The 25,594-nt window shown below is 44.2% G+C and overlaps 1 protein-coding gene across 1 annotated transcript in view; it reads right to left on the bottom strand.

The window, feature by feature from the left end:
* Nucleotides 1-25,308, bottom strand: part of LOC308260444 (phosphatidylinositol 3-kinase regulatory subunit gamma) — a gene marked incomplete at both ends in the record, with an annotated part of 130,052 nt that extends 104,744 nt beyond the window's left edge. The window contains one exon of the mRNA XM_080691752.1: nucleotides 25,077-25,308. Within this exon, the coding sequence (XP_080547878.1) occupies nucleotides 25,077-25,308 (232 nt within the window). The remainder of the gene's footprint in view (nucleotides 1-25,076) is intronic.
* Nucleotides 25,309-25,594: the final 286 nt, after the last annotated feature.

Here is a 25,594-nt window from a genome sequence, read left to right on the forward strand (position 1 = left end):
CTGATAGTGTCACTAAATTGCTGAGGTTGGTTTCTAAACTGTGATCCTCCTGTCTTAGATTCCTAAATACTGGGATTAAGGCATGTTGCTACCATGCCTGTCTTCCTTCTAGATTTTTTTTTTTTTTTGTATTGGGGTTTGAACCTAGAGGTATTCTGCCTCCAAGATACATCCTCAGCCTGATTTTTTTTTTTTAATTTGGAAACAGAGTCTCACTGGGTTGCTGAGAGCCTCACTAAATTGGTGAGACTGGTGTTGAACCTGCAATCCTCCTATCTTAGCCTCTCAAGTAGTAGGATTATAAACATGAGCCACCATGCTCAGCCGTATTCAATTCTTAAATGAAGTTGTAGTGACCCAGGGAAGAACCCAGAGAAGGCACAACTTCTGAAATCATGGGAAAGAGGAATAACAATGGAGCAATGAATGCCCACAACCCCACAACATCAGAATCCGATAAAACAGAAATTCAGAGATTTCTAGAAGATCAAATCAGGAAAATAACTGTAGAAATAATAGAGGAGTTTCGAAAAGAATTCATAGAGAGCCAAAAAGAGATAAAGGATGCAATTAATGAAGTAAAGGCCTCAATTCAAAGTACAAACAACCGATTAGACCACATGGAGAATAGAATCTCGCTCATAGAAGATGAGCAATCCAAAAATGAACGCATAGTTTCTAATCCAGAAAAAAAATCCAACAGCAGGAATCTGACAGTGAAGAAATATGGGCCCATTTTAAGAGAGCTAACCTAAGAATAATTGGAATAGAGGAGGGAAAAGAAGGTGAAACCAAAGGGATCAACAATATCTTCAAGGAAGTAATAGCAGAAAAATTTTCCAAACATAAAGCAAGAGGTCGATACACAGGTCCAGAAAACTTATAGAACTCCCTTTAGACAGGATCGGAGAAGAGGATCCCCACGCCACATAATTGTCAAAATGACCAATGTGGAAGCCAAGCAGAGAATCTTAAAGGCAACAAAAACAAAGGTCCAAGTGACACTCAGAGGCAAACCAATTAGAATCACTCCAGACTTCCCAAACCAAGTCATGAGAGCCAGAAGGGTTTGGAGTAACATATTCCAAACTCTGAAAGAAAACAACTTCCAGCCAAAAATTTTCTACCCAGCAAAACTTTCTATCAAATTAGATGGGGAAATAAGAAGCTTCCAGGACAAACAGAAACTGAAGGAATTTATGTCTTCAAAACCAGCACTAGAGAAAATACTCAAAGAGATTAAGTACAAAGAAGAAATAGGTAACACACACCAGAACCAGAGAAACAAGATTTTCCATCCAACAGACAACTAAGATTGGTTATCTGTGGAGATTCATTATTTATGTTAGTCTTTTACCTATCTCTAAATTGTATTGTTTGCTTTTATTTTTGCTAATTTTTAGGATTTCTAGTTGGAATATTAATATACCTTCAGATATAGCATTTGAAATATTTTATCCCATTCTATCAGTAACTTTTAACTCTGTTAGGGAGTTTATTTTCCCTTTTGTTGCCTGTGCTATTGAAATCATATCCAAGAAATCACTGCCAATTTCAATGTTGTGAGGTTTTATGACCCAGATTTTCTTCTAAAAGTTTATAGTATTAAGAATTATATTTAGGTCTTTTATCTATTTTGAGTTAATATTTGTATATGGGATTAGGTAAGGGTCCAATTTTATTCATTTTCATGTAATTATTATTTTTCAACAATATTTATTTAAAAGATAATTATTTCCTCCACCAAATGTTCGTGGAAACCTTGTCAAAAATAACTTGACAATATATGGAAGAATGTATCTCTAGGCTTTTATTTAACTCCAATGGTTTATATATCTGCCTTTATAACAGTACTACACTGTTTCAATTATTGTAGCTGTATATGGTTTGAAATCAGAAAATATATATCTTCTAGCTTTGTTCTTTTTCGAGATCATTTTGGGTATCTAGAGTCCATATTCCATATTAGGATAGATTTTTTCTGAAAAATAAATATATAAATATATGATAGTTTCACCTAAAAAAAAAAGAAAAAAAATATCCTCTGGTAAGAAAGAAAGCAAAAAGAAATATTGAAATGTTATCTTTAAGTTATCAAAAAATTGGTATCAGACAAATGAAACTGTTATGTGAGATTATCATTTTTAATTTTGGATAAATTGCTATAATACTAGATATCAACCACTAAGCCAAGCATGGGAAGGAGGGATGGGGAGGGAATGGGGTGGGGATTGGATGGGGGCTGACTCGGCGATGTGTGCGTGTATGTCTACAAAAGTTTTTTGTATCCCACTATGGTGTATGAATATAGTGCACCAAAAAAAAAATAAGATGACTTCTGAACTGGTTTCCTGGTTCTGTCCTGATAATGCCAAGTTGGAACACTAAAGTATTCTATAGTCCTGGAAGAGTTTTTCATAAACATTGTGATTGTTTCTAATTTTCCATAATTGATGATATGGGATCAGTATTTGGAGATCATCTTGATCTAAGGATATAACTCAGTGGTAGAATGTATGCTTAGTAAGACCAAGGCCTTGGGTTCAATCTCAGAACCAAAATGATGATGAGGAGGATAATGATACCAGATGTGCTGGCACTCACCTGTAATCCCAGTTACTTGGAGACTGAGGCAGAAGGATTATAAATCCAAGACCAGCCTTAGCCTAGAAACCCTATCTCAAAATTAAAATTAAAAAGAGCTGAGAATATACCTCAGTGGTAGAGCACCCTTGAGTTCAGTCCCCAGTACTGTAAATAATAGTAATAATTGAGATCTTCTCATAGCCTGTGCTTATCTCCTTTGTGATATTACATGTTGCCACCTTTTACTGAAATCAAACAAAATTACTGAAGTTGTAAAGGTACAGCTTCATGCTCAGATCTCTCATGTGATCCAGTACAACTGTTGTTGTAATAAGGATGACTTTTCAGTTGACTGTGACTAAACATCAGTTTAATCCAAATAAAGGGGTGGTCTCTCTTCAGGAATGGTGAGTAGAGGTGCTCAAACAATGTTAACAAGAACCAGACTCATTCTCAGTTCTCCTTCCCTCTAATGTTTCCACAGGGGTGACAAGAATATATCCAGCAGCTCCATGCTTACATTCTACCCAGTTAGCAGTTCCACCTAGCAGAGCACAAATATCTCCATATAGAGAGAAACTTTGGAAGTTGAATCTCATTGGCTTAGTTTGAGTCACATGCCCACCTCAATAAGCCAGAGCTCAGTTGGATAGAGGACATGTTCTCATCAGCCAGGCATAGGTTATGTGGCCAGCCCTGGAAGCAGACTGAAAATTAAGGAGGGACAATAACTCAAAATGTGGGTAGACAAGGCCTGATGTGGTGGCGCAGGCTTGTAATCCCAGCATCTGGGAGGCTGAAACAGAAGGATCGCGGTTAGTGGCCAGCCTCAGCTACTTAATGAGGCCTTTTCAACTCAGTGAGACTCTGTTTCAAAATAAAGAATAAAAAAAAATAGGGCTGGGGGTGTAGCTTGAAAGTAGAATGCCCCTGGGTTTCATCCCCAGTACAGAAATAAATAAATAAATAAATAAATATAGGGCTGGAGGTGTAGATTAGAGGTAGAATGTTCCAGGGTTCTCCAGTACCAAAAAAACTATATATAATCATTTGTATAATCATGAATATACAAATGATGAAGTAAAAATTTCCAGAATGGCCAACCATTTTCTCCAGCAATCTCTGGACAGTATCATGGGTTCCTGAAACTTCTTCCTTTTGTGTCAATAGAACTATACAAGCAGATAAAAATCTACCCTTGTTTATGCCCTCTGCATTTGAAAGGATTTTTATAATACCTACTCTGACATTCAGTTCTAGAAACAACTGACTCCATAGGAAGTGGGTAAGTTATCCTGTATGTGGAACACAATGTGCTAGACTATTTTGGAATGTCGTCTATTGAGAGCCAGGAAATGCATACAAACCCAGATTTTACCTGATTTTTTTTTTTCAATATTGAAAAGGGGAATCCAGACAGGCGTTGGTGGTGCACGCTTGTAATCCCAGTACTTGGGAGGCTGAGACAGGCGGACTGCACTGATTCGAAGCCAACCTCAGCTACTTAGTGAGGCTCTCAGCAACTTAGTGAGACCCTGTTTCCAAATAAAATATAAAAATAGGTTGGGGGTGTAGCCCGGAGGTAGAGGCCCCTGGTTCCATCTCCAGGACCACAAAAAAAAAAAAAAAAGAAAAGAAAAGAAAAAGAGGAATCCGTGGGATATAGAAGCCAGGGATGATGCAGTTAAATCATTAGGTCTCCAAAGTGATTTCAAAAAATATCTTTCTCAGACAATACAGAATTCCTGCATTGTTTTCTAAAGTCTGGGTTTCCAAATTCTAGTGAATGCTTCTCTAGTGATGCTGCTTACCCTAAGGCTCCTTGGCTCCTTATGCTCAGTCACCTTTCAGTGTGTGTGTGTGTGTGTGTGTGTGTGTGTGTGTGTGTGTGTGTGTGTGTGTGATGAGTGACTGAACCAGGCTTTCTTTCTCTGAGCTATCCCAAGTCCTTTTTTGTTTGATTGTTTGTTTATTTTTTGTTTTAAAACAGGGTCTCTCTGAGTTGTTGAGAGTTTTGCTACCTTGCTGAGGCTGGCCTCAAACCTGCGATTTCTCCTGCCTCTGTCTCATAAGTACTAGGATTACAGGTATGTGCTACCTGCCTGACTACTTTCCATTTCCTTTTTTTTTTTTTTTTTTCTGGGACTGGAGATTGAATCTAGAAACATTTTACTACTGAGCCACACCCCCAGCCCTATTTTTATTTTGAGACAGGGCCTCACTAAGTTGCTGAGGCTGGCTTCAAACCTATGATCCTTTTCTCTCAGCTTCCTAAGTACTAGGGTTACAGGTATGTGCCACTATGCTGGCTCCTGGGCTTTTGTTACTCTATGATTTGAGCTGCCTTCCCTTCTTCTTTTCTCATGTTAGTTTCAACAATTGAGGAATCTAAACCACTATCCTGGCAGCTGGAATTTTCCCCAAAGCCTTAACCTGGAACAGCCATAGTCTTCTCCTGTTACATAGGTGACCTATTTCCTGATGTTTGAATCTCTAACGCCCAGTTCCTCTGTCTTGTATCAAAGGGTCTCCAGGCCCAATTCAGAATTAAACATTCCATAAGAGATCAAAGAAGCCAGGCATAATAGCACATACTTGTAATACCAGTACTTGGAAGTCTGAAACAGGAGAATCACAGGTTCATGACCAGCAGCTACTTAATGAGGCCCTACGCAACTTAGTGAGACCCTGTTTCAAAATAAAGAACAAAGCCAGGTGTGGTGGCACATGCTTATAATCCCAGCATTTGGAAGGCTGAGACAGGAAGATCGTGGTTCAAGGACAGCCTCAGCTAGTTAGTGAGGCCCTTTGCAACTCAGTGAGACCCTGTTTCAAAATAAAAAATAAAAATTAGGGCTGAGGATGTAGCTCAAAGTTAGAATGCCCCTGGGTTCCTGGGTTCCATCCCCAATACTGACTGAAAAAAATAAAAGAAGAAGAGAGAGAGAGAGAAAAGAAAAAATTTGAAGAGTCCTGTAGTGATACACACCACTGCCCTCTGCTAGCTTTTTCAGAGCATTCAACACTCAGCCAGCTAACGCCGAAGCTTCAAGACACCCCTTGCCACTCTAAGAGGTTCTGCCCTCACTTTTCTACAGCTGGCATCTACCACTCCCACTGCATCAAGAGAGAGCCCAGCTGAGGGCACTCTTCCCATGCTAGGAGCGACCTTCCCACAGAGTATCTTCAAAGAGCTTAAGTCTCTACATTAACTGAATAGTCTTTCCTTACACCTGTAAAATGTTTAAAACCCCAAACTCAGGTTGGGTGGAAAGCTGGAGGGGAGCACAGTTGATGACTACAGAGATTCAGAGGGTGCTGGGCAGGCGCAGTGGACATGTCTGTAATCCCAGTACCTGGGAGGCTGAAACAGGAAGATCAGCCAAGGAGGACAGGAGGGCAAGACAGAGGGTCAGCTCAAGGCCAGCCTGGGCAGTTTATCAAGACTCTGTTTCAAATTTTAAAAAGAAGCTAGGTGTGATGATGCATGCCTATAATCCTAAACTGAGTCAAGAAGACTGTGGGTTTGAGGCCAGCTTCGACAGTTTAGCAAGATCCTGTTTCAGAATAAAAAGGGCTGGGGTTGGGGGTATAGACTGGAGATAGAATGTCCCTGGATTCAATTCCCAGTACAGAAAATAAAAAAAAAACAGACATGGTGGTGCACACCTGTAATCCCAGTACTTGGGAGGCCGAGACAGGCGAATTGCCGGTTTGAGGGTAGCCTCAGCAATTTAGTTAGACTCTGTTTCAAAATGAAAAATAAAAAGGACTAGGGGTAGAGTGTCCCTGGGGCCAATCCCCAATAACACAAAAAAAATTAAATATATATATATATATATATATATATATATATATATATATATATATATATTACATCTCTCATGTCTTCAGCCTCATTTGTGTGCAACAACTACTATAAGGATATTTTTTACTCAACTTATTTCAGCATGAACACCCACTTTCCAACTTGTAGAAATTAACTTTACCAAAAGTATGTTTCAGCTATTTCTAAGAGCATCTCCAAGTCATCCCTGGTGGTGCACTCCTGTAATCCCAGTGCTTAAAAGGCTGAGACAGGAGGGTTGCAGGTTCTAGACCAGTTTCAAACTTAGGGAGACCCTGTTTTTAAATTAAAAATTAAGCATGCCTTTAATCTCAGTGTTTGGGAAGCAGACACAGGAGAATTGCAGGTTCAAGCCTAGCCTCAGTAACTTAGTAACACCCTCAGCAATTTAGGAAGACCCTATTTTAAAAAAATAAACAGCCTAGTATGGTGGTACACACAATATTTGGGAGGCTGAAACAGAAGAATCACAGGTTCAAGGACAGCCTCAGCAACTTAGTGAGGTCCTAGGCAATTTAGTGAACTCTTGTTACAAAATAAAAACTAAAATAGAGCTGGAAGTATATCTTGGAGGTAGAATGCCCCTGGGTTCAATCCCCAAGTACAAATAAATAAATTCTGGGCATGGTGGTAAACACTTGTAATCCTGGTACTTAGGAGACTGAAACAGGAGGATTGCAGGTTCTTGGCCAACCTCAGGTAGTGAGGCCTTCTGCAACTTAGTGAGACCCCATTTCAAAAATAAAGAATAAACCAGGCGTGGTGGTACATGCTTGTAATCCCAGCATTTGGGAGGCTGAGACCAGAGGATCATGGTTTGTGGACAGCCTCAGTTACTTAGTGAGGCCCTCCGCAACTTAGTGAGACCCTGTTTAAAAAAAAAATAGGGCAGGGGGTGTAGCTCAGAGGTAGTATGCCCCTGGGTTCCATCCTCAGACCCCCACACACAAAATAATAATAATAAATAAAATAAGATAAAAATAAAAGAAAAAAGAATAAAAAATAGGGCTGGGGGTATAGCTCAGAGGTAGACTGCCTGTGGGTTCAATCCCCACTACCACAAATAAAATAATAAAACTGAGTACTTGGGAGGCTGAGACAGGAGGATCACAGGTTTGAAGCCAGCCTAAGCAGCTTAATGAGACCCTTAGCAACTTAGTGAGAACCTATTTCCAAATAAAATATAAAATACATTTGGAGGTGTGTCCCGGAGGTAGAAGGTCTTTCTGGAAAATACCTTTTCATATTTTGGCATGGAATTTTAGTAACTATGATATTTTCAAATAAAGACATCTAACTGGGAAGAACCACTTGGATTTGACTCTGGTGTGTGTTTTTTGTTTGTTTGTTTTGTTTTGTTTTGTTTTTGCAGTACTGGGGATGGAACCCAAGGATATTCTACCTCCTAGCTACGTTCCCAGCTCCATTTTTTATTTTTTATTTTGAAACAGGGTCTCACTGAGTTGCAAAGGGCCTTACTAAGTATAAGTAGCTGAAGCTGTCAGCGAACCGTGATTCTCCTGTCTCAGCCTTCCAAATGCTGGGATTACAAGCATGCACCACCATGCCCAGTTTGGAGTGTCCTTTTGACATGATTTTTTTTTCTGGACAAGTTTGTCTTAAGTCCTGGATCTTATTAGTTCATATGAAATGTTACGGTCACTTTGTATATTATATATAAATTAGAAAATGAAAAATGTGTGAATAACATTGTATGAAATAAACCTGGTCTTGTGTATTTCTCTAGAAGAAAGAAAGAAAGAAAGAAAGAAAGAAAGAAAGAAAGAAAGAAAGAAAGAAAGAAATTAGGCTGGGGGTATAACTCAAGGGTAGAATACCACTGGGTTCAATCCCTAGTAACACATATATGCATACACACAATTTCTTTCTTTCTTTCTTTCTTTCTTTCTTTCTTTCTTTCTTTCTTTCTTTTTTTTTTTTTTTGCAGTACTGGGAATGGAACCCAGAGGCATCCTACCTCCAAGCTATACCCCCAGCCCTATTTTTTATTCTTTATTTTGAAATAGAATCTAAGTTGTGGATGGCCTCACTAAGTAGCTGAGGCTACCTGCGAACCACAATTCTCCTGTCTCAGCCTCCCAAATGCTAGGATTACAAGCATGTACCACCATGCCTGGCTCACACAATTATTAAAATAAAAATTTAGTCAGGTGTGGCGGCACATGCCTGTAATCCCAATACTTGGGAGGCTGAGACAGGAGGATCCAGGTTCGAGGACAGCCTCAGCATGTAGTGAGACTCTCATCAACCTATCAAGACCTTGTTTCAAAATAAAAATAAAAAATAGGGCTGGAAGCCAGGCATGGTGGTGCACACTTGTAATCCCCGTGCTTGGGAGGAGAGACAGGAGGATTGCGCAAGTTCGAAGCTTAAGAGACCCTGTTTCCAAATTTTTTAAAGTATAAAAATAGGTCTGGGAGTGTAGCCCGGAGGTAGAAGGGTTTCCAGGAACCTCAGTACCACCAAAAAGAAAAAAATGGGGCTGGAGGGTAGCTTGGATGTAGAATGCTCCTGGGTTCAATCCTTAGTACCATAAAAAAATAAAAATAAAAGCTTATAAGGTCTGGGGGAGACAGGCATGGTGGTGCACACTTGTAATCCCAGCATTTGGGAGGCTGAGACTGGAGGATCATAGTTTGCAGACAGCTTCAGCTACTTAGTGAGGCTCTCCGCAACTTAGTGAGACCCTGTTTCAAAATAAAGAATAAAAAATTGGGCAGAGGGTGTAGCTCGGAGGTTGAATGCCGCTGGGTTCCATCACCAGTACTGCAAAAAAAAAAAAAAAAAAGTCTGGGGGAAGCTGGGCATAGTGGTGCATGCTTCTAATTCTAGTATTTGAGAGGCTGAGACAGGAAGATTGCAGGCTAGCCTTAGCTACTTAGGCCCTCCACAACCTAATGAGGCCCTGTTTCAAAATAAAGAATAAAATAGGACTGGGTTGTAGCTCAGTGGTAGAATGCCCCTGGGTTCAATCCCCAGTGCAAGAAAAATGAAGAAGAGGAGGAAGAAGGGGGCTGGAGGAGGAGGAGGAGGAAGAGGAGGAGGAGGAGGAGGAGGAGGAGGAGGAGGAGGAGGAGGAGGAGATGATGATGATGATGATCTCCAGAGCCTCCTGAGTTGAGAGTAAATTCTTCAATGATTGGTCATCTTGCAAACCACTCTACTTTTTGGCTTCTGTGGCAGATGATTCATTTGCCAGATCTCCAGGAACACTACTTTGGCTTCTAGAAGAGACAATGATTTTTGTCTTGGTTCCCACCTCTGCTGGTGGGGCTGGAATCTGCCCCTTTGAGGTTGGTGTAATTTATAACCACAGTCCCGACACTGCCTGGTTTCCCACTGTGTTAGTTTCCCAAGATCTAGGCTATACAAACTTATTAATATCTTGACATTTTGTTAAAACTGGATGTAGGAGATGAGAAGAAAGGATGAATGAGGGATGTCTGTACTCCCCTCCAACTCATTTCTCACAGAGAATATACTATACTACTTCACAATTATTTCATCACATGCCTGTCTTCCTTTGTAGATTACAAACTCCTTATTTACCACAGTGCATGACTTATATTAAGCTCCTATTGAATGCTCATTGAGCGAGTAGAATATTATGAGAACTGTATACACAAAGTACTATGAAGAGACCAAAGGGTAATCTGTCAGCATCAGACAACATTCCATAGAGAGGATGGGAAAGGCAGTTCTTAGAACTTGGTGTTAAAAGATAAAAAGAAGAGTTCACTAGGCAGCTTGCTATTTTTCTTTTTAATACTTGGCTGTTCTGTTTTTCAATATTCTTTCAGCACCCTCAGACTCCCTTGAGTCATTAACTATGCCATCCTGTATCTATTCCCCAGTAAATATATTTAAAAAGTAGCTGGGCATGGTGGCACATGAGTGTAAACCCAGTACTTGACAGGCTTAGACATGAGGATTGCAGGTTCATGGCCAGCCTAAACTACTTAGTGAGGCCTTTTGCAATTTAGTGAGATCCTGTTTCAAAAATAAAGAATAAAAAATAGGGCTGGCAAGCAGGTGTGGTGATGCACACTTGTATTCCCAGTACTGGGGAGGCTGAGACAGGAGGATCTAGGTTTGAGGACAGCCTCAGCTACTTAGTGAGGCCCTCTGAAACTTAGTGAGACCCTGTTTCCAAATAAGAAATAAAAAATAGGGCTGGGGGTTTAGCTCGGAGGTAGAATGCCTCTGGGTTCCATCGCCAGTTCCAATAAATAAATAAATAAATAAATAAATAAATAAATAATAGGTTTGGGGTGTAGCTCAGAAGTAGAATGCTCCTAGAATCAATCCCCATACTGTACACAAAAAAATTCCACTCCTAGATGGAAATTCAAGAAATATTCAGGTGAAAAACTTTAAAGAAGCTTCATTCATAATCACACAAACACACATACATAAAAAACTAAAAATAACACAAATTTTCCTTGATGAATGGATAAACTGTGGTATAACCATACAACTATTACTGAGCAATAAAAAGGAATTAATTACCAATATACTCAACAACATGGTTGAGTCCCAAATGCATTACATTATGTTAAGGAAAATAAGCTAAATGCAAAAAACTACATACTGTTTGATTCTATTTATAAATTATTATAGAAACAAAAAACTATAGGAATGAAGAATGGTGACCGTCAGGGATTGAGATAGAGGTAGGAATTGACTACAATGACATAATACAAAGGACTTTTTTGGATAACAGAACTGTCTTGTATCTTGGTTATGGTAGTTGGTTAAGACTGCATGCATTTGTATAAACCAGTGGTTCTCAATTGAGGCTAATGCCACTACATAAAGGACATTTGGCCCTGTCTGGAAATGTTTTTGGTTGTACAACTTGAAGGGAGAGGAGATGCTATTGCATTTATCAAGTAGAGGCCAGGGATGCTAAATATCCTATAATACAAGACAACCACCCCATATAGAATTATCCAGCCCAAAACGTCAATAGTACCAATGTTGAGAAACCTTGGTCTAAACCAGAGTTCAGACAACTATAGCCCAAGGGCAAGGTTTGGCTCACCACCTGTCTTTGTACAACTCAAAAGCTAAAAGTGATTTTTATTTTTTATTTTTGGTAGTGCTAGAGACTGAACCCAGGGTTTCATACATGCTAAACAAGTGCTGTACCACTGAGCTACACCTCCAGGCTGTCCTCAAACCTTCAATGTTCTTGTCTCAGCCTCCCAAGTATTGGGGTTACAGGCATATGCCACCATGCCTGGCTTTGATTTCTACTTTTTATGTTTAATGATACTGGAGATTGAACCTGGAGGCATTCTACTCCATGTTATACCCTCAGCCCTACTTAATTTTTTATTTTGAAATAGAGTCTTACTGAGTTGTGAAGGGTCTTAATAGGTTGCCAAAGCTGGCTTTGAATTTGCAATCCTCCTGTCTCAGCATCCCAAACACAGGGATTACAAGCATATGCCACTACACTTAGTTTGATTTACTTTTTTTTTTTTTTTGGTGGTACTGGGGATGGAACCCTTCAACCTCCCAGACCTATTTTTTTATATTTTATTTTGAAACAGGGTCTCTTAAACCAGCAAGGCTAGCTTCGAACCTGCTCAATTCTCCTGTCTCCGCCTTCCAAGCGTGGGGATTACAAGTGTGAGCCACCATGCCCTGCTGATTTCTACTTTTTCAAATGATTGAAAAATAAATAAATAAATCAAAAGAAGAATATCAAACTAGGCATGGTAGTGTATACTCTATGACAGGTATAACAGGTGTTATACCTGTTATTCAAATTTTAATGTTCATCCGGGTGTGGTGGCGCACACTTGTAATCCCTGTGCTTGGGAGGCTGAGACAGGAGGATCGCACAGGTTCGAAGCCAGCCTCAGCTGGCTTAAGAGACCCTGTTTCCAAATAAAATATAAAAAATAGGTCTGGGAGTGTATCCCGGAAGTAGAAGGCCCCTGGGTTCCATCCCCAGTACCACCAAAAAAAAATTTTTTTTAATGTTCATAAAGTCATACAGCTTCATTTATGTGTGTCAATGAATTTTCTGGCACTCTAAAAGCAGTTGAGTTTTTATTTTTGTGCTACTGAGTATTGAACCCAGGGGCGTTCTACCTCTGAGCTATACCCCCTAGACATTTTTTTCATATGTACTAGAAATTAAGCCCACATACCCCCAGCCCTATTTTTATTTTTTATTTTGAAACAGGGTCTCACTGTGTTGCTGAGGCTGTCTTCAAACCTGTAATCCTCCTGTCTTAGCCTCCCAAGTACTGAGATTACAGATCTGCACCAAATAACCCATCCTTTTTCTTTTTTTGTGGTACTGGGGATGGAACCCAGGACCATTCTACCTCTGAGCTACACCCCAAGCCCTATTTTTTATTCTTTATTTTGAAACGGGTCTCACTGAGTTTCAGAGGGCCCCACTAAGTAGTAGCTAAGGCTGTCTGTGAACTGTGATCCTCCTGTCTCAGCCTCCCAAATGCTGGGATTACAAGCGTGCACCAGCATGCCCGACTTATTGTTTATTTTATTTTATTTTATTTATTTATTTATTTAATTAAATTTTTTTGCGGGTCTGGGGATGGAACTCAGGGTCATTTGACCTCCAAGCTACACCCCCTGCCCTATTTTTTATTCTTTATTTTGAAACAGGGTCTCACTAAGTTGCAGAGGGCCTCACTAGGTAGCTGAGGCTGTCCACGAACTGCGATCCTCTGGTCTCAGCCTCCCGAACGCTGGAATTATAAGCGTGCGCCACCATGTCCGGCTATTATCGTTTATTTTAAAACAGAGTTTCACTAAGTTGCTGCACACTGGCCTGCAAACTGTAACCTTCCTGACTCAGTCTTCAAGTACTGGAATTACAGGCATAGGTCACTGCCCCAGGCTGCAGTTGAGCGTTTACTACACAGACTGTGCACAGAGCCTGAAGTATTTACTATCTGGCTCTTTACAGCAAAGGTTTGTTGACCCCTGGTCTAAACCCATAGTAATGTACAAAGAAAAGTAAACTTCACTTATGTAAATTGTAAAATGTGAATTTTAACATGCAAAACTTTAGATGCCTACATTCGGTCACTGAGCTGTGCTGACCAAATGTAGGCATCTAAATGAATGTGCACATTTCTACGAATGTGCACATTCTTTCTGTTTTTTCTTATAGAAGATAGATAGTGAAGAATAAGAACTCATTGCTAGATTTCAATGTGAAATTTTTCTGTATATAAAAAATCATATGTGATATTTTTGACCATGAAGAATCATATTCTGTCTCAGCTCTCCAGAGAAGACATCTGTGGTGAAGCAGTTCATACCCTGTACAGTTGTCATCAGATCAGTAACGGGGCTGACTGGGTCTCTCTGAGCCGTGACTGCCCCTGGACTGAATGGAGCATTTATCACACTGCAGCGGACAAACCAGCTGACCATCCTGCACAGGGCCCAAGAGCCTGTCAATTAGCTCCTGTCCATTAGCCCTTGTCCAAACACACAAATGCTCTGGCCCTGGTACTGCAGTCACGTTATCAGTCCCCTCCAGACCCTGGAAGCGTGATCAGGCATGAGCTAGCTCCCTGTCTCCTACCATCCCTCATCTCCACTTGGACAAACTGTCAATTAATTAGCTAATGTGGGTAAAATGCTTCAAGCTGAAAAAATAGTCAGCTGTGCTATTATAATAATAAGCTGCTGGCCCCCTCCCTACAACTCCCGCTGCCTAAAGTCTACCCACAAGACTTTTTTTTTTGTGTGTGTGTGTGGGTCTGAAGATGTAACCCAGGGGCATTCGACCTCCGAGCTACACCCCCTGCCCTATTTTTTTTTCTTCTTTATTTTGAAACAGGGTCTCACTAAGTTGCGGAGGGCCTCACTAAGTAGCTGAGGCTGTCCATGAACCACAATCCTCTAGTCTCAGCCTCCCGAATGCTAGGATTACAAGCGTGTGCTACCATGACTGGCTTTACACACAAGACTTTTGTCTGCTCATCAGAAAGCTATATAGAGAGGGACAGAGAGGCCGCCCACGATAAGTCCACAGTCCCCCAACCTCCTGATGTAGGTGCTATGGATTCTGCCAACTCGACTCATAAGTCCTGAAGCCTGAGAGGTCTGGATTGGCTTTCTTCTCTGAAAGGAGTGTGTAGCATGTTGGATCCAGGGTTCCCCCAAATTATCAAATTTTGGGTTATCTTTGATTTCTTTCTTTAGGTTGAGAGATCATTTAGAAAGTCAAAACAGCCTTTTGAAATTATAAGGAATCATAGCCTTATCCACTGCAAGTTTACAGAGCTTTAAATCTGACATTCTCAGAGCCAATTCTCAATCCTCCATCTCTCAATTCAAGCTCCTCTGGAAGCCATGAGAAATCCCTGTGCAGAAAGCTGATCCCTGAAGGGCAGAGTGGCGGCTCAAGTGCCTAATGCTGCTGCAGTCTATCAAAAGCCAAAATAGGAAGGTGCCCTGGGCAGACACTCGGCCCTCCTGTCCACCTGTCCTCTCTGGAAGGTATACACTTGGAGTAGGACTGGAAAGAGCTGACCTCAACCCCTCAGAGCCTGATTCAGAAGAGTTAACGACAAGATTTCTTCATAGCCATATTTGGACAATTGTTCCATGTTCCCTTCCAGTCCTTAGGGAATAGTTGGAGCATCCTCTGTTTCTTTCTGCATTTCTGTTATCTTTCCTCCCCTTTTCCATTTCTAAGTCCTCGTTGATACTCACTTGGACAGCTGTTACAACCTCCGGGGTCACCCTACCTCTCCCCTGTCCCATTCCCACTGACTTAAATTTTCTGCCACTGCAGCCTGAGCAATCATTTGAAAACAGTTTTTACTATATCACTCTCTGCCTTAAAGCATTTGATGGCCACTACTCACAGACTGCGTCTAACTCCTTAACTTCACAATTGAGTCACTTCAGAATCTGATTCCCACTTCCTACACACACACGCGCGCACACACACACACACACACACACACACACACACACACACACCTCTATTATAGTAGAAGATGAAGATGGTATTGTCATTAAACTTTTTTTAGGGTCCATACTAGAGACTGAACCCAGGGACATTCTACCTCTGAGCTATACTCCTAGTCTTATTTTATTTTGAAATAGGTTCTTGCTCAGTTGTTGGGAGTCTCACTAAGTTGCTGAGGCTAGCCTTGAACCTGCAATCTTCCTGTATTTTCAAACAGGCTCTTACTAGGTTACAGAGGGCCTCACAAGTTGCTGAGGCTGGCCGTGAACCTGCGATCCTCCTGTCTTAGCTTCCCAAGTACTGTAACTTAATTTCTAATTCAGTAAAGTTATAAAAGTTGTCCCATATCCTGTCACAAGTAGCTGGTACTACAGGTGTACACCATGGCAAACAGCTCTAGAATTCTAGATTTTTTTTTTTTTTTTTTTTTTTTGCCCGTCTGGGGATGGTACCCAGGGGCATTTGACCTCCGAGCTACACCCCCTGTCATATTTTTTATTCTTTATTTTGAAACAGGGTCTCATGCCAGGCGTGGTGGCACACGCTTGTAATCCCCGCGCTTGGGAGGCAGAGACAGGAGGATCGCGCAGGTTCGAAGCCAGCCGCGCGCGCTGGCTTAGGAGACCCTGTTTCCAAATAAAAATGCAAAAATAGGTCTGGGAGTGTAGCCCGGAGGTAGAAGGGCTTCCAGGAACCCCAGTACCACCAAAAAAAAAAAAAAAAAGAAAAGAAAAGAAACAGGGTCTCACTAAGTTACAGAGTGTCTCACTAAGTAGCTGAGGTTCTCCGCAAACTGCGATCCTCCAGCTTCAGCCTCCCAGATGCTGGGATTACAAGCATGCACCGTCACACCGGGCCAGCTCTAGAATTTTTAAAAAAGTTTTAATGAAGCTGGGCGTGGTGACACACTTGTAATCCCAGCATTCAAGAGACTGAGACCAAAGGATCGTGGTTTGTGGACAGCCTCAACTACTTAGGCCCCCCGCAACTCAGTGACACCCTGTTTAAAAATAAAGACTAAAAAATAGGGCAGGGGGTGTAGCTTGGGGACAGAATGCCTCTGGGTTCCATCCCCAGTACCACACACACAAACAGTACTCCTGAAATCCTCCTACCGCCTTTGGATCAATTTAGAGAAGCAGTTGTAGCCAGGTGTGGTGACTCATACCTGTAATCCCAGTGCTGAGGCAGGAGGATTTGGGGTTCAAAGCCAACCTCAACAATTTAGTGAGGTCTTTCCTCAGCAACTCTGTTTGAAAAATAAAAAATAAAGCCAGGCATGGTAGCGCACACTCATAATCCCAGTACTTGAGAGGCTGAGAGAGGAAAGTTGCCAGTCTCAACAACTTAGTGAGGCCTTGTGTCACAGTAAAAAATAAAATAGGCCTGGGGTGTATCTCAGAGGTAGAATGCCCTAGAGTTCCATCTCCAGACCACAAAAGAAAGAAGGAAGGAAGGTAGGTAGGTAAGTAGGAAAGAAAAAAAAAAGGACTGGGGGTATAACTCAGAGGTAGAATACTTCTGGGTCCAACCCCCAGTATTACAAAGAATAAAGAAAGAGAGAAGGAAGAGGAGGAGGAGGAGGAGAAGGAGGAGGAAGAGGAAGAAGAGGAAGAAGAGGAGGAGGAGAGGGAGAAGAGAGAAGCAGTTGTGCAAGGTTGCTAGGAACCTCAAGGAAGTGGATCCAGTATAAACACACTGTAATGTTGTCCCAGGGGGAAGTTCCCACTGCCCACGCTCCTGAGACCTCTTAACCAGCTCCAGCTAGGGGAGGGGAAACTAGCCTCTCATTTGCGGTCTCTCTCCGATCCATACACACTGTCTCCAGGAGCAGTGGCAGCAACCTCTTAACTCCCTGAAGATCAGCTAAGAACCTCTTGGTTCTCCATTTCCAACCTTCTCACCTCTACCCCTAATCTGTGCTGAGAGACCACATTCCCAAAAGAAGGAGTCTCAGTCAGATATTTTCACAGCACAAGAAACTGTCAGACCCTATCACACACTACCCTGAATGGAACTCACCGACTCTCGGGGATGACCAGATAGCTTGCTTCTCTTTGAAAGGCCCATCCATAGGGCTCCCATTTTACTAAAGCCACATAGAATGATGCCAACCTAAAACCACAGCCCTCGTATTCAGATAAGCCTCGTTGGAATTCCAGTTATTTTACTCCCTACCTGGATTATCTTAAATGTTTACCTTCCCTGATCTCCAGTTTATTCATCTATGGGAGCAGTAAGGGCTGGGGATGTAGCTAAGTAGAAGAGTACATACATATCATGCATACATAGTATACATAGCATTGTTTGTTTTGTGGTGCTAGGGGTTGAACCCAGGGGCATTCTGCCCCTGAGCCACACCCCAGCCCTATTTTATTTTACATTTGGAAACAGCATCTTGCTAAGTTTCTGACATCCTCACTGAGTTGCTGAGGCTGGCCTTGAACTTATGATCCTCCAGTCTCAGATTCGTAAGTATCTGAGACTGGTGGATTACAAGCAAGCACCACCACACCCAGCTCTATAAATATTATTTCTATTTCCTGTTTCTCCCCTAAAGCTGCCTAACACTTCCTCTAGAAACTAGGTATGGAGATATCTGAAGTTAAAACTGCTCTGGACAAAACCAGGACTACATAATACTAAAAGCTGCCCTTAGGACCCAATTATAGACTTTGAAAGAGAGCAAAGAAAGTTTGAGGTCCAGAGAGGAAACAGGGTTTGCCAAAGATCACACCGGGGGTAAAAGTAGGTAGAATAGCAGGCAAGCAAGGAGAGGAGGCAAATGGTATGAATAGAGGTCAGGGTGGAGGTACTGAGCTGAAGCCACAGACAGCTGAGCAAGAGGACCTCCAGCTGACATTGCCCCATTCCCTAGGCCCAGAAGAGCCTGGCATTTGCCTCTCTTTGGAACTGCTCCTTCTGGGTTTGCAGTATTTTCTCAGAAATACTAGGTAAATATCTCTGCTGTTTTCTGAGTAACCGCCACATAGATCAGACAAGGGTCCCCATACAAATTTTACCTCAGATTGGTGTGTGTGTGTGTGTGTGTGTGTGTGTGTGTGTGTGTGTGTTACTGGAGATTGGAACCAAGGGAGTTCTACTTCTACCTCTGATCTAAACCCCCATTCTCTATTTTGTTTATTTGAAAACAGGGTCTCACTAATTTACTGAGGGCCTTGCTAAGTTGCTGAGGCTATTCTTGAACCTGTAATCCTCCTGTCTCAGCCTCCTAAGACTGGCTCCTTCTTTATAGATGCCTAGCTCCTCCAGGAACCACCCTAGACAGTTGCCTTCAGCAAGATCTCCTATCAGGGCCTTACCAGGGGCTCCAAGACCCACTGCCTGGGATGCTTTGGTGCCACCATGTAGCTCAAGGATCAGCATCTTTTTTTGAAAAGACTATTCCTCCTAGCCACTCCAAGAAAACTATGGCATGTGTTTGATACCTATTCTCCCCAAAAAAGATTGTTGTCCTCCTACACGATAAGAAGTCTGACTAACATTTGGAAATGCCCTTGGCTGATGTTAACCCAAATTGTATGGAAGCTGGTATTGGGCTGGTATACTAAGCTACTTGATGATTGTTTATTTTTGCTGTACGACAGGTTGAACCCAAGGCCTCATACATGCTAGGAAAGGGCTGTGCCTCTGGGCTTCATCCCCAGGTTTCCCACCCCCTATTTCTTCTGATTCCAGAGATTGAACCCAGAGGTATTCTCCCTCTGAGCTCTACCCTAGCCATATTTTTTAAATTTTGAAACAGAGTCTCATTAAATTGCTGAGGCTGACCTCAGACCTGCAATCTTCCTGTCTCAGCCTCCCAAGTGCTGGGATTATAAACTTTGCTACTGCACCTGCCCAGTTCCCAGCCCGGGGATAGAACCCAAGGATATTCTACCTCCGAGCTACACCCCCAGCCCTATTTTTTTTTTATTCTTTATTTTGAAACTGAGTTTCACTGAGTTGCAAAGGGCCTCACTAAGTAGCTGAGGCTGTCTGTGAACCTCAATCCTCCTGCCTCAGCCTCCCAAATGCTGGGATTACAAACATGGGCCACCACGCCTGGTTCTGCTTGTTTTAATTTTGAGACAGGGTCTCACTAATTGACCTTGAACTTGTGATTCTCCTGCCTCGGCCTTCTGAGTATCTAGGATTACAGATATATGCCACCTGACACCTCATCTGTTTTTGTTTTTGTTTTGTTTTGTGAAACAGAATCTCACTTTGTTGCCCAGGCTGGCTCATGATCTCAAGTGATCCTCCCTCCTCAACCTTCTGAGAGCTAAGACTACAGTGTACCACCACCTAGCTATAATTCTTTTCTTGGTTATATTTTCTTTATGTTTATAGTTCCACTCTATCCTACCTGCCTCCCTCTCTCCTCAGCCTCAGGACCCAGGAATGTACTCCCATAGACAAGGTCTATGTCCTGCCTGGTTTATTGCAGGTTTATTACCTAACCTTAAGCTCTTTACCTCCCTCTCTGACCTCATATATATGTCTTCTGGTGTAGACATCCATCTTGCAGGTATGGAGGTCATTAATCAACTTCTCAAGACTTCTGGGTATGGTGGTGCAAGTCTGTAATCCCAGTACTTGATACAGGGGGATAGCAGGTTTAAGGCCAGTCTCAGCAATTTAGAGCAAGAGTCTAATTAAAAAAAAAAAAAGCCAAGCATGGTGGCATGTACTTATAATCCCCGCACTTGGGAGGCTGAGACAGGAGGATCACAGGTTCACAGCCAGCCTCAGCTACTTAGTGAAGTCCTCTGCAACTTAGTGAGACCCTGTTTCAAAATAAAGAATAAAAAATATGGCTAGGGGTATAGCTCTGAGGTAGAATGTCCCTGAGTTCAATTTCCAATACCACACATGCACACATATAAAAAGACTTCCAATCCTGAGCCAGGCGTGGTGGTGCACGCTTGTAATCCCAGCATTTGGGAGGCTGAGACAGGAGGATCACGGTTTGTAGACAGCCTCAGCTACTGAATGAGGCTCTCAGCAACTTAGTGAGACCCTGTTTCCAAATAAAGTATAAAATAGATCTGGGAGTATAACCCAGAGGTAGAAAGCCTCTGGGTTCCACCCCTAGTATCACACACACACACACAAAAAAGACTTCCAAAGATCCTCTAACTCTGTAGTCTGGAATTCAGTGATGCTACCATTCTGGATTCCTAAGCTTCTGAAACTCAGATTTCACCATGTTAGGACTCTGTGATACCAAGATTCCATGATTGTGAACTCTGAATCTAGAATTTCATGATCTTTTATTGTGGTTAATGAATTTTAGCTGACATACTGGCTTGGGCCTTGTGTTTGTTTTCCAGAAGTTACACCTCCACTCTGGACTCTCTTCTCTGGGCTCACAGAGACAGAGGAGGAAGATGGCTGGGTAGGAAAGGGATTCCCACCACCCTCTGGGGCCTAGGGCGGTTCAGTCCTTGGCCCTACATTTAGTCCATCCCCACCTCCCTTATGCCTTTTTTTTTTTTTTTTTCAGTACTGAAGATGAAACCCAGGGACATTCTACCTCCAAGCTACACCCCCAGCCCTATTTTTTATTCTTTATTTTAAAACAGGGTCTCACTGAGTTGCGGAGGGCCTCACTAAGTAGCTGAGGCTGTCCTTGAACCTGGATCCTCCTGTCTCAGCCTCCCAAATGCTGGGATTACAAGCGTGCGCCAACACGCCCAGCTTAAGCCCCTCATTTAAGCTCTAGTATCTGAGGGCAATAGGAAAAGCAGGCTCCTGTACAGTCCTCCCTCCCTGGCCTGCCCCAAGGTCCAGGGGGAGAAAATTCAGTGGGAGACTGGCCTGGCCAAGCGGGCAGCAAGGGAAGCAGGGTAAGCACAGGGCATGGAGCCAGTGAAGGAGTCATGGAGATTCCCTGGGAGTCCTGCAGCCTTTCCCAAAGGTAAGGCAGGAAGAGAGGCCGGAAATGGGGGTGTAGGTGAGGACACTGGTAAGAGTAGGGTAACCTGTATTATGTTGTGGGGTTGGAGCTCAGCTTCCAGCCGTTGACCCATTAGTGACAACTGATCTCCAGCCTGGCGCCCCAGGGGCTGTCTGGTCTGGTACCTACCTTTTGACCATTCAGTGCCTGAGTCAGAATCCCGGAAAAACCCAGAGGGTAAGAGCTGGGAGATGAAAAAAACTAATCTTCCAGAGCCCTTTCCTAGAAGGCCCACTGAGGCCGAGAAAGGATCATCACAGGACTCGCCAAGAATCACATTCAGGGCTTAGGTTAGAACTGCAACTCCAGGCTCCTGCCTCCAGCCTAGAACTGTTCTTCTACACACCAAAGGGCCTCAGACTTACAAAATGCTCCCCAAAACTCAAGGCTAGAGGATGGACCCGCCCAGGGCCGCCTCCTGGGAGCAGTCTGGACCCCTCCTCCATCCAGCCCTGCTGCAGAAGGCTAAAGCTGCCAAACCCGATTTTCTGGTGGCTGCCCCAGGCTGGCTGGAGCAGGAAGTCTTCCTTCTCCTGTGGACCTCTCAGGCCACTGTCCTCCTCCCCCTTACACCTTGACTCACAGGATTGATCTGAGCATCCCACACCTGTGCCAGCTGTCCCAGTGTGCCTCTACTCCCCCCTCCACCTGCCTGCCATCTCCCTGGCACCATGAGGTGTGGTCAGCACTGCCCCTCTCTGGGCCTCAGTTTTCTCATCTATAGTTGCAGGACAGTTGCCTGCCTCTTGGGGATCCTCCATGAGGAGGGAGGGCTCCAAAGAATAGGGAGATGTGAACAGCGGGGGGAGGGGGGCACCACTTGCATGGTGCAGCACTGGGAGCACAGCCTGGGAGTGAGGAGGAAGCACTGCTGCAGAAATCTGAGCTTCAGTTGCTGGGGTAGATGGTGGGGTTCTTTATGTTACCCCACCTATGGGAGATGGAAAAGCAGAGAGATACCCCAAACTAAGCCCCTGTTGCCGGTGTGCAGAGCTTTCATCACAATCTAACAAAGTGTGGTGCAGTGTGTTTAACTCTGTCTCCCACTGAGCTGTGGCCCCGTGGGGAAGAGCTCCCATTGTCTTGCTCACTGTCTATCTCATCTCCAGAACTTAGTACCTCCCTAGCACATAGCAGGCTCAATGGACTGAGCCAGAGCTGCAGACTGAAAAGCAGAAGCAGAGGCACCCTAGGGGCTGGAGACCCTCTTCCAGGATGCCCCATGCCTCAAGCCGCCTCCTCTGACTTGGGACCTAGTGTTCTCAGCCTCCAGGGAGCTCTGGGGATGGGAAGGGGGTTAGGGAAAAGGTGAGCCGCACCTAGTTGTCCAGGGGACCAATAAACAAAGGTGGTGGGTGCTCCCTGGCTGCTGCTGTCTCTGCTAGCCTGGAGGGGGGAGGAGAAGAGGGAACCTGGAGGGGGAGGGGCAGTAGAGTGGCGTCATTGCAGATGGAGCTAAAAATAGCCAGAAAAGATGATGTCATTGGGTTCCCACAGCTTTGCAACCTCTTCATACACACACATACACTCTCAAAGACAGATAATGCACCCACAAGCATGGGCATTTGTTCATGCACACACACACTAGGGGAGGGAGGTTTCTGGGTCCCAGAGCCAAAGGGGCAGGGAAGTCTGGTGAGTGTGTCTGCATGTGTGTGCGCCTAGGGCTTGCATAAGTGTAACTGCATGTGCCTGTGTCTACATGCTTGTATGTTGGTGTCTGGGTGCATCCTTGTCCGTGTCTGTGTGTGTGTGTATATTTGTAGGCCTGTGTGTATACTGTTACATGTATCACGTGGGGGGTGGATGTGCATTTGTGTCTGTGTATATCTGCATGCATGTGTATGTGTGTTTTGTTCTGTGTCTGTAAGTCCACCTATATTCCATGTCTGCATATGTTTGTGGACTGCGTCCTGTGTATTTACGTGTATAGGTCCCTTTGTGGGCCTTGGGCACTGGCCCAGCCACCTTCTAGCTGTGACTGGTGTTCAGCAGCCCCCTTCCCATAGCCTCAGGGACCCTGAACTGTTTGGGCTCAGGGTGTCAGTGAATTCTCTGACTCACCCTCTCCTCAGGGTCCTAGTCTCTGGCAAGCCTTGGACTAGATAGACTTAGACACATTCCTTCTCCCCTCACAGGCAGCAAAGGACATTAGCCAGGCTTCCTGAACCCCAGGGGGCCAGGCCACCAGAGGTCTCAGTGTTCATTCCCACCCCCAAGCCTCAGGGACATTGGAACACACAAGTAACCCACACACAGAGCAGCATGTTAGAGATGGAGACCCTTACGATGTTCCCAACTACTGCGACACAACCCCACGGAGACACACCCACAGAAACCCAGTTACGCCCGATGACACATGGGCACACACTCAGAAGTCCAAGTGGAAAATCCCCAGGCCCGACAGCTTAGCACCCTACTCCATTTCTGGGCTCAGACTCAGTCTCGCCCCACCCCCAAGTGCCCCAGCTCAGCTGCCAGTCCTGCAAACACTGACCTCCTCAGAGGACAGAGGACGGCTGGGGGCTGAAGGTGACAGGCCCCCTCAGACGCTGACCCCCCTGCGCCCTCTTCTCCTCAGGCTCCCCATCCCCCTCCTGACCTTGATTCTTCTCTGCGGAGCTCAGAGCTGGTTCCCTCACAAACACTCCTTGACACTCAGAGCCCGCCCGCCACAACACACATTTGGTCACAAAGGCACATTCAGTCACGTGTGCCTTATACTCCCATTCTCCTGTCACACACACACTCAGACACACTCACCAGCGAGCTACACCTACACACTGACTGTCTGGGCTAACAGAGGCTCCCTCACACTGTGCGGGCCGCCTTTCATCTCTGCTCTGTGCCTTCTCTGCCTTCCAAGATGTCTGTGGAGGAGACCTCCTCACGTAGGTGGGAGTGTGGCAGGAGATCAAGAGCTGAGGCCAGAGGCGAGTGTGTGCTGCTGACCTTGTCCTGTCCTTCCACAGCCTGTGATCCCTGCTGCCGTCACCAAAGCCCATCCCTTGGAGTATTCAGCCCCACGCCTGCCCTCACACCCTGCAGGGCTGGTAGGAAACACCTCAGTCTCAAGTAAGGCAGTTAAGCAGAACAATTTTATTTGTTGTTCACTACCCACGGCCCCTTGGAGATGCAGGTCCAAGCTTCTGAGCATTTCTAGAGGATCAGAAAGCTCCCAGATTGGCAGAAGTGTCTGAAAACTGGGGAGAGGAAAGAGAGGGAAGGATGTGAGCACACTGGCATTTCCAGGAGCTCACCTCCCCAAGCCCTCTGCTCCCAGCCACTCCATCCTCTGTGAAAGCTCTCGACATTTGGTGATGTCTGCCTTCAAGACCCCGGCCATCCCTGCCTTTTGAGGGTATTTCACAGCTCATCCCTTCAAGTGCCTAAGCAGGACCAGGTGGTAAAAACCAATGGCCCCTCTACGTCAAATCCCCATCCTGCCGGGTGTGGTGGCGCACGCTTGTAATCCCCGCGCTTGCAGGAGGATCGCGCAGGTTCGAAGCCAGCCGCGCTGGCGTAAGAGACCCTGTTTCAAAAATATAAAATAGGTCTGGGAGTGTAGCCCGGAGGAAGGAGGGCTTCCAGGAACCCCAGTACCACCAAAAAAAAAAAAAAAAAAAAAAATCCCCATCCTGAATCACAAGTCCCCTCACCCCACCACCTGCTTCTCCACTAACCTCGAGGTGAGAGGATCCACATACTGGTGGTGGCAGTGTGGGTATCACTGATGTCTGCAGTTATGCTGGCAAGATTAGTGGCATCTGGGCCATTAGGTTTCTGCCGGTACCTCCTGCGGCTACACTTGAACATCTTGGGATGCCGAGGCCGGGGCCAACCTATACCTGGTCTTCGGTTGGAGGAGCTCAGGCCCCGGGGCCTAGGGGCACGGACAAGCTGAGAGGGCCCCATGGGCAAGGGGAGCTTCTGCTGTGGGCCTGAGGGATGTTGCTGGTCAGGCAACTGAGACTTCTATGACATAAGCATAGGGTGTGCTCTTTATTACAGGTCTGGGGCCCTAGCCCCTTCCCATGGGTCAGGCTCCCTCATAGTCCTTTCCATTGGGTCCAGCCCAAGAGCCAGACAACCTCAACTTGACCCTTGCAGAAAGGAACTCTGGATAGAAGAGAAAATCAGACCTTTATTTTTTCCCCTATACACATGGACAGTATTTGTTGAGCTCTTACTATGTTTCAGA

Source organism: Muscardinus avellanarius (assembly GCF_963383645.1).
Source record: "Muscardinus avellanarius genome assembly, chromosome: 3".
NCBI lineage: Eukaryota > Metazoa > Chordata > Mammalia > Rodentia > Gliridae > Muscardinus > Muscardinus avellanarius.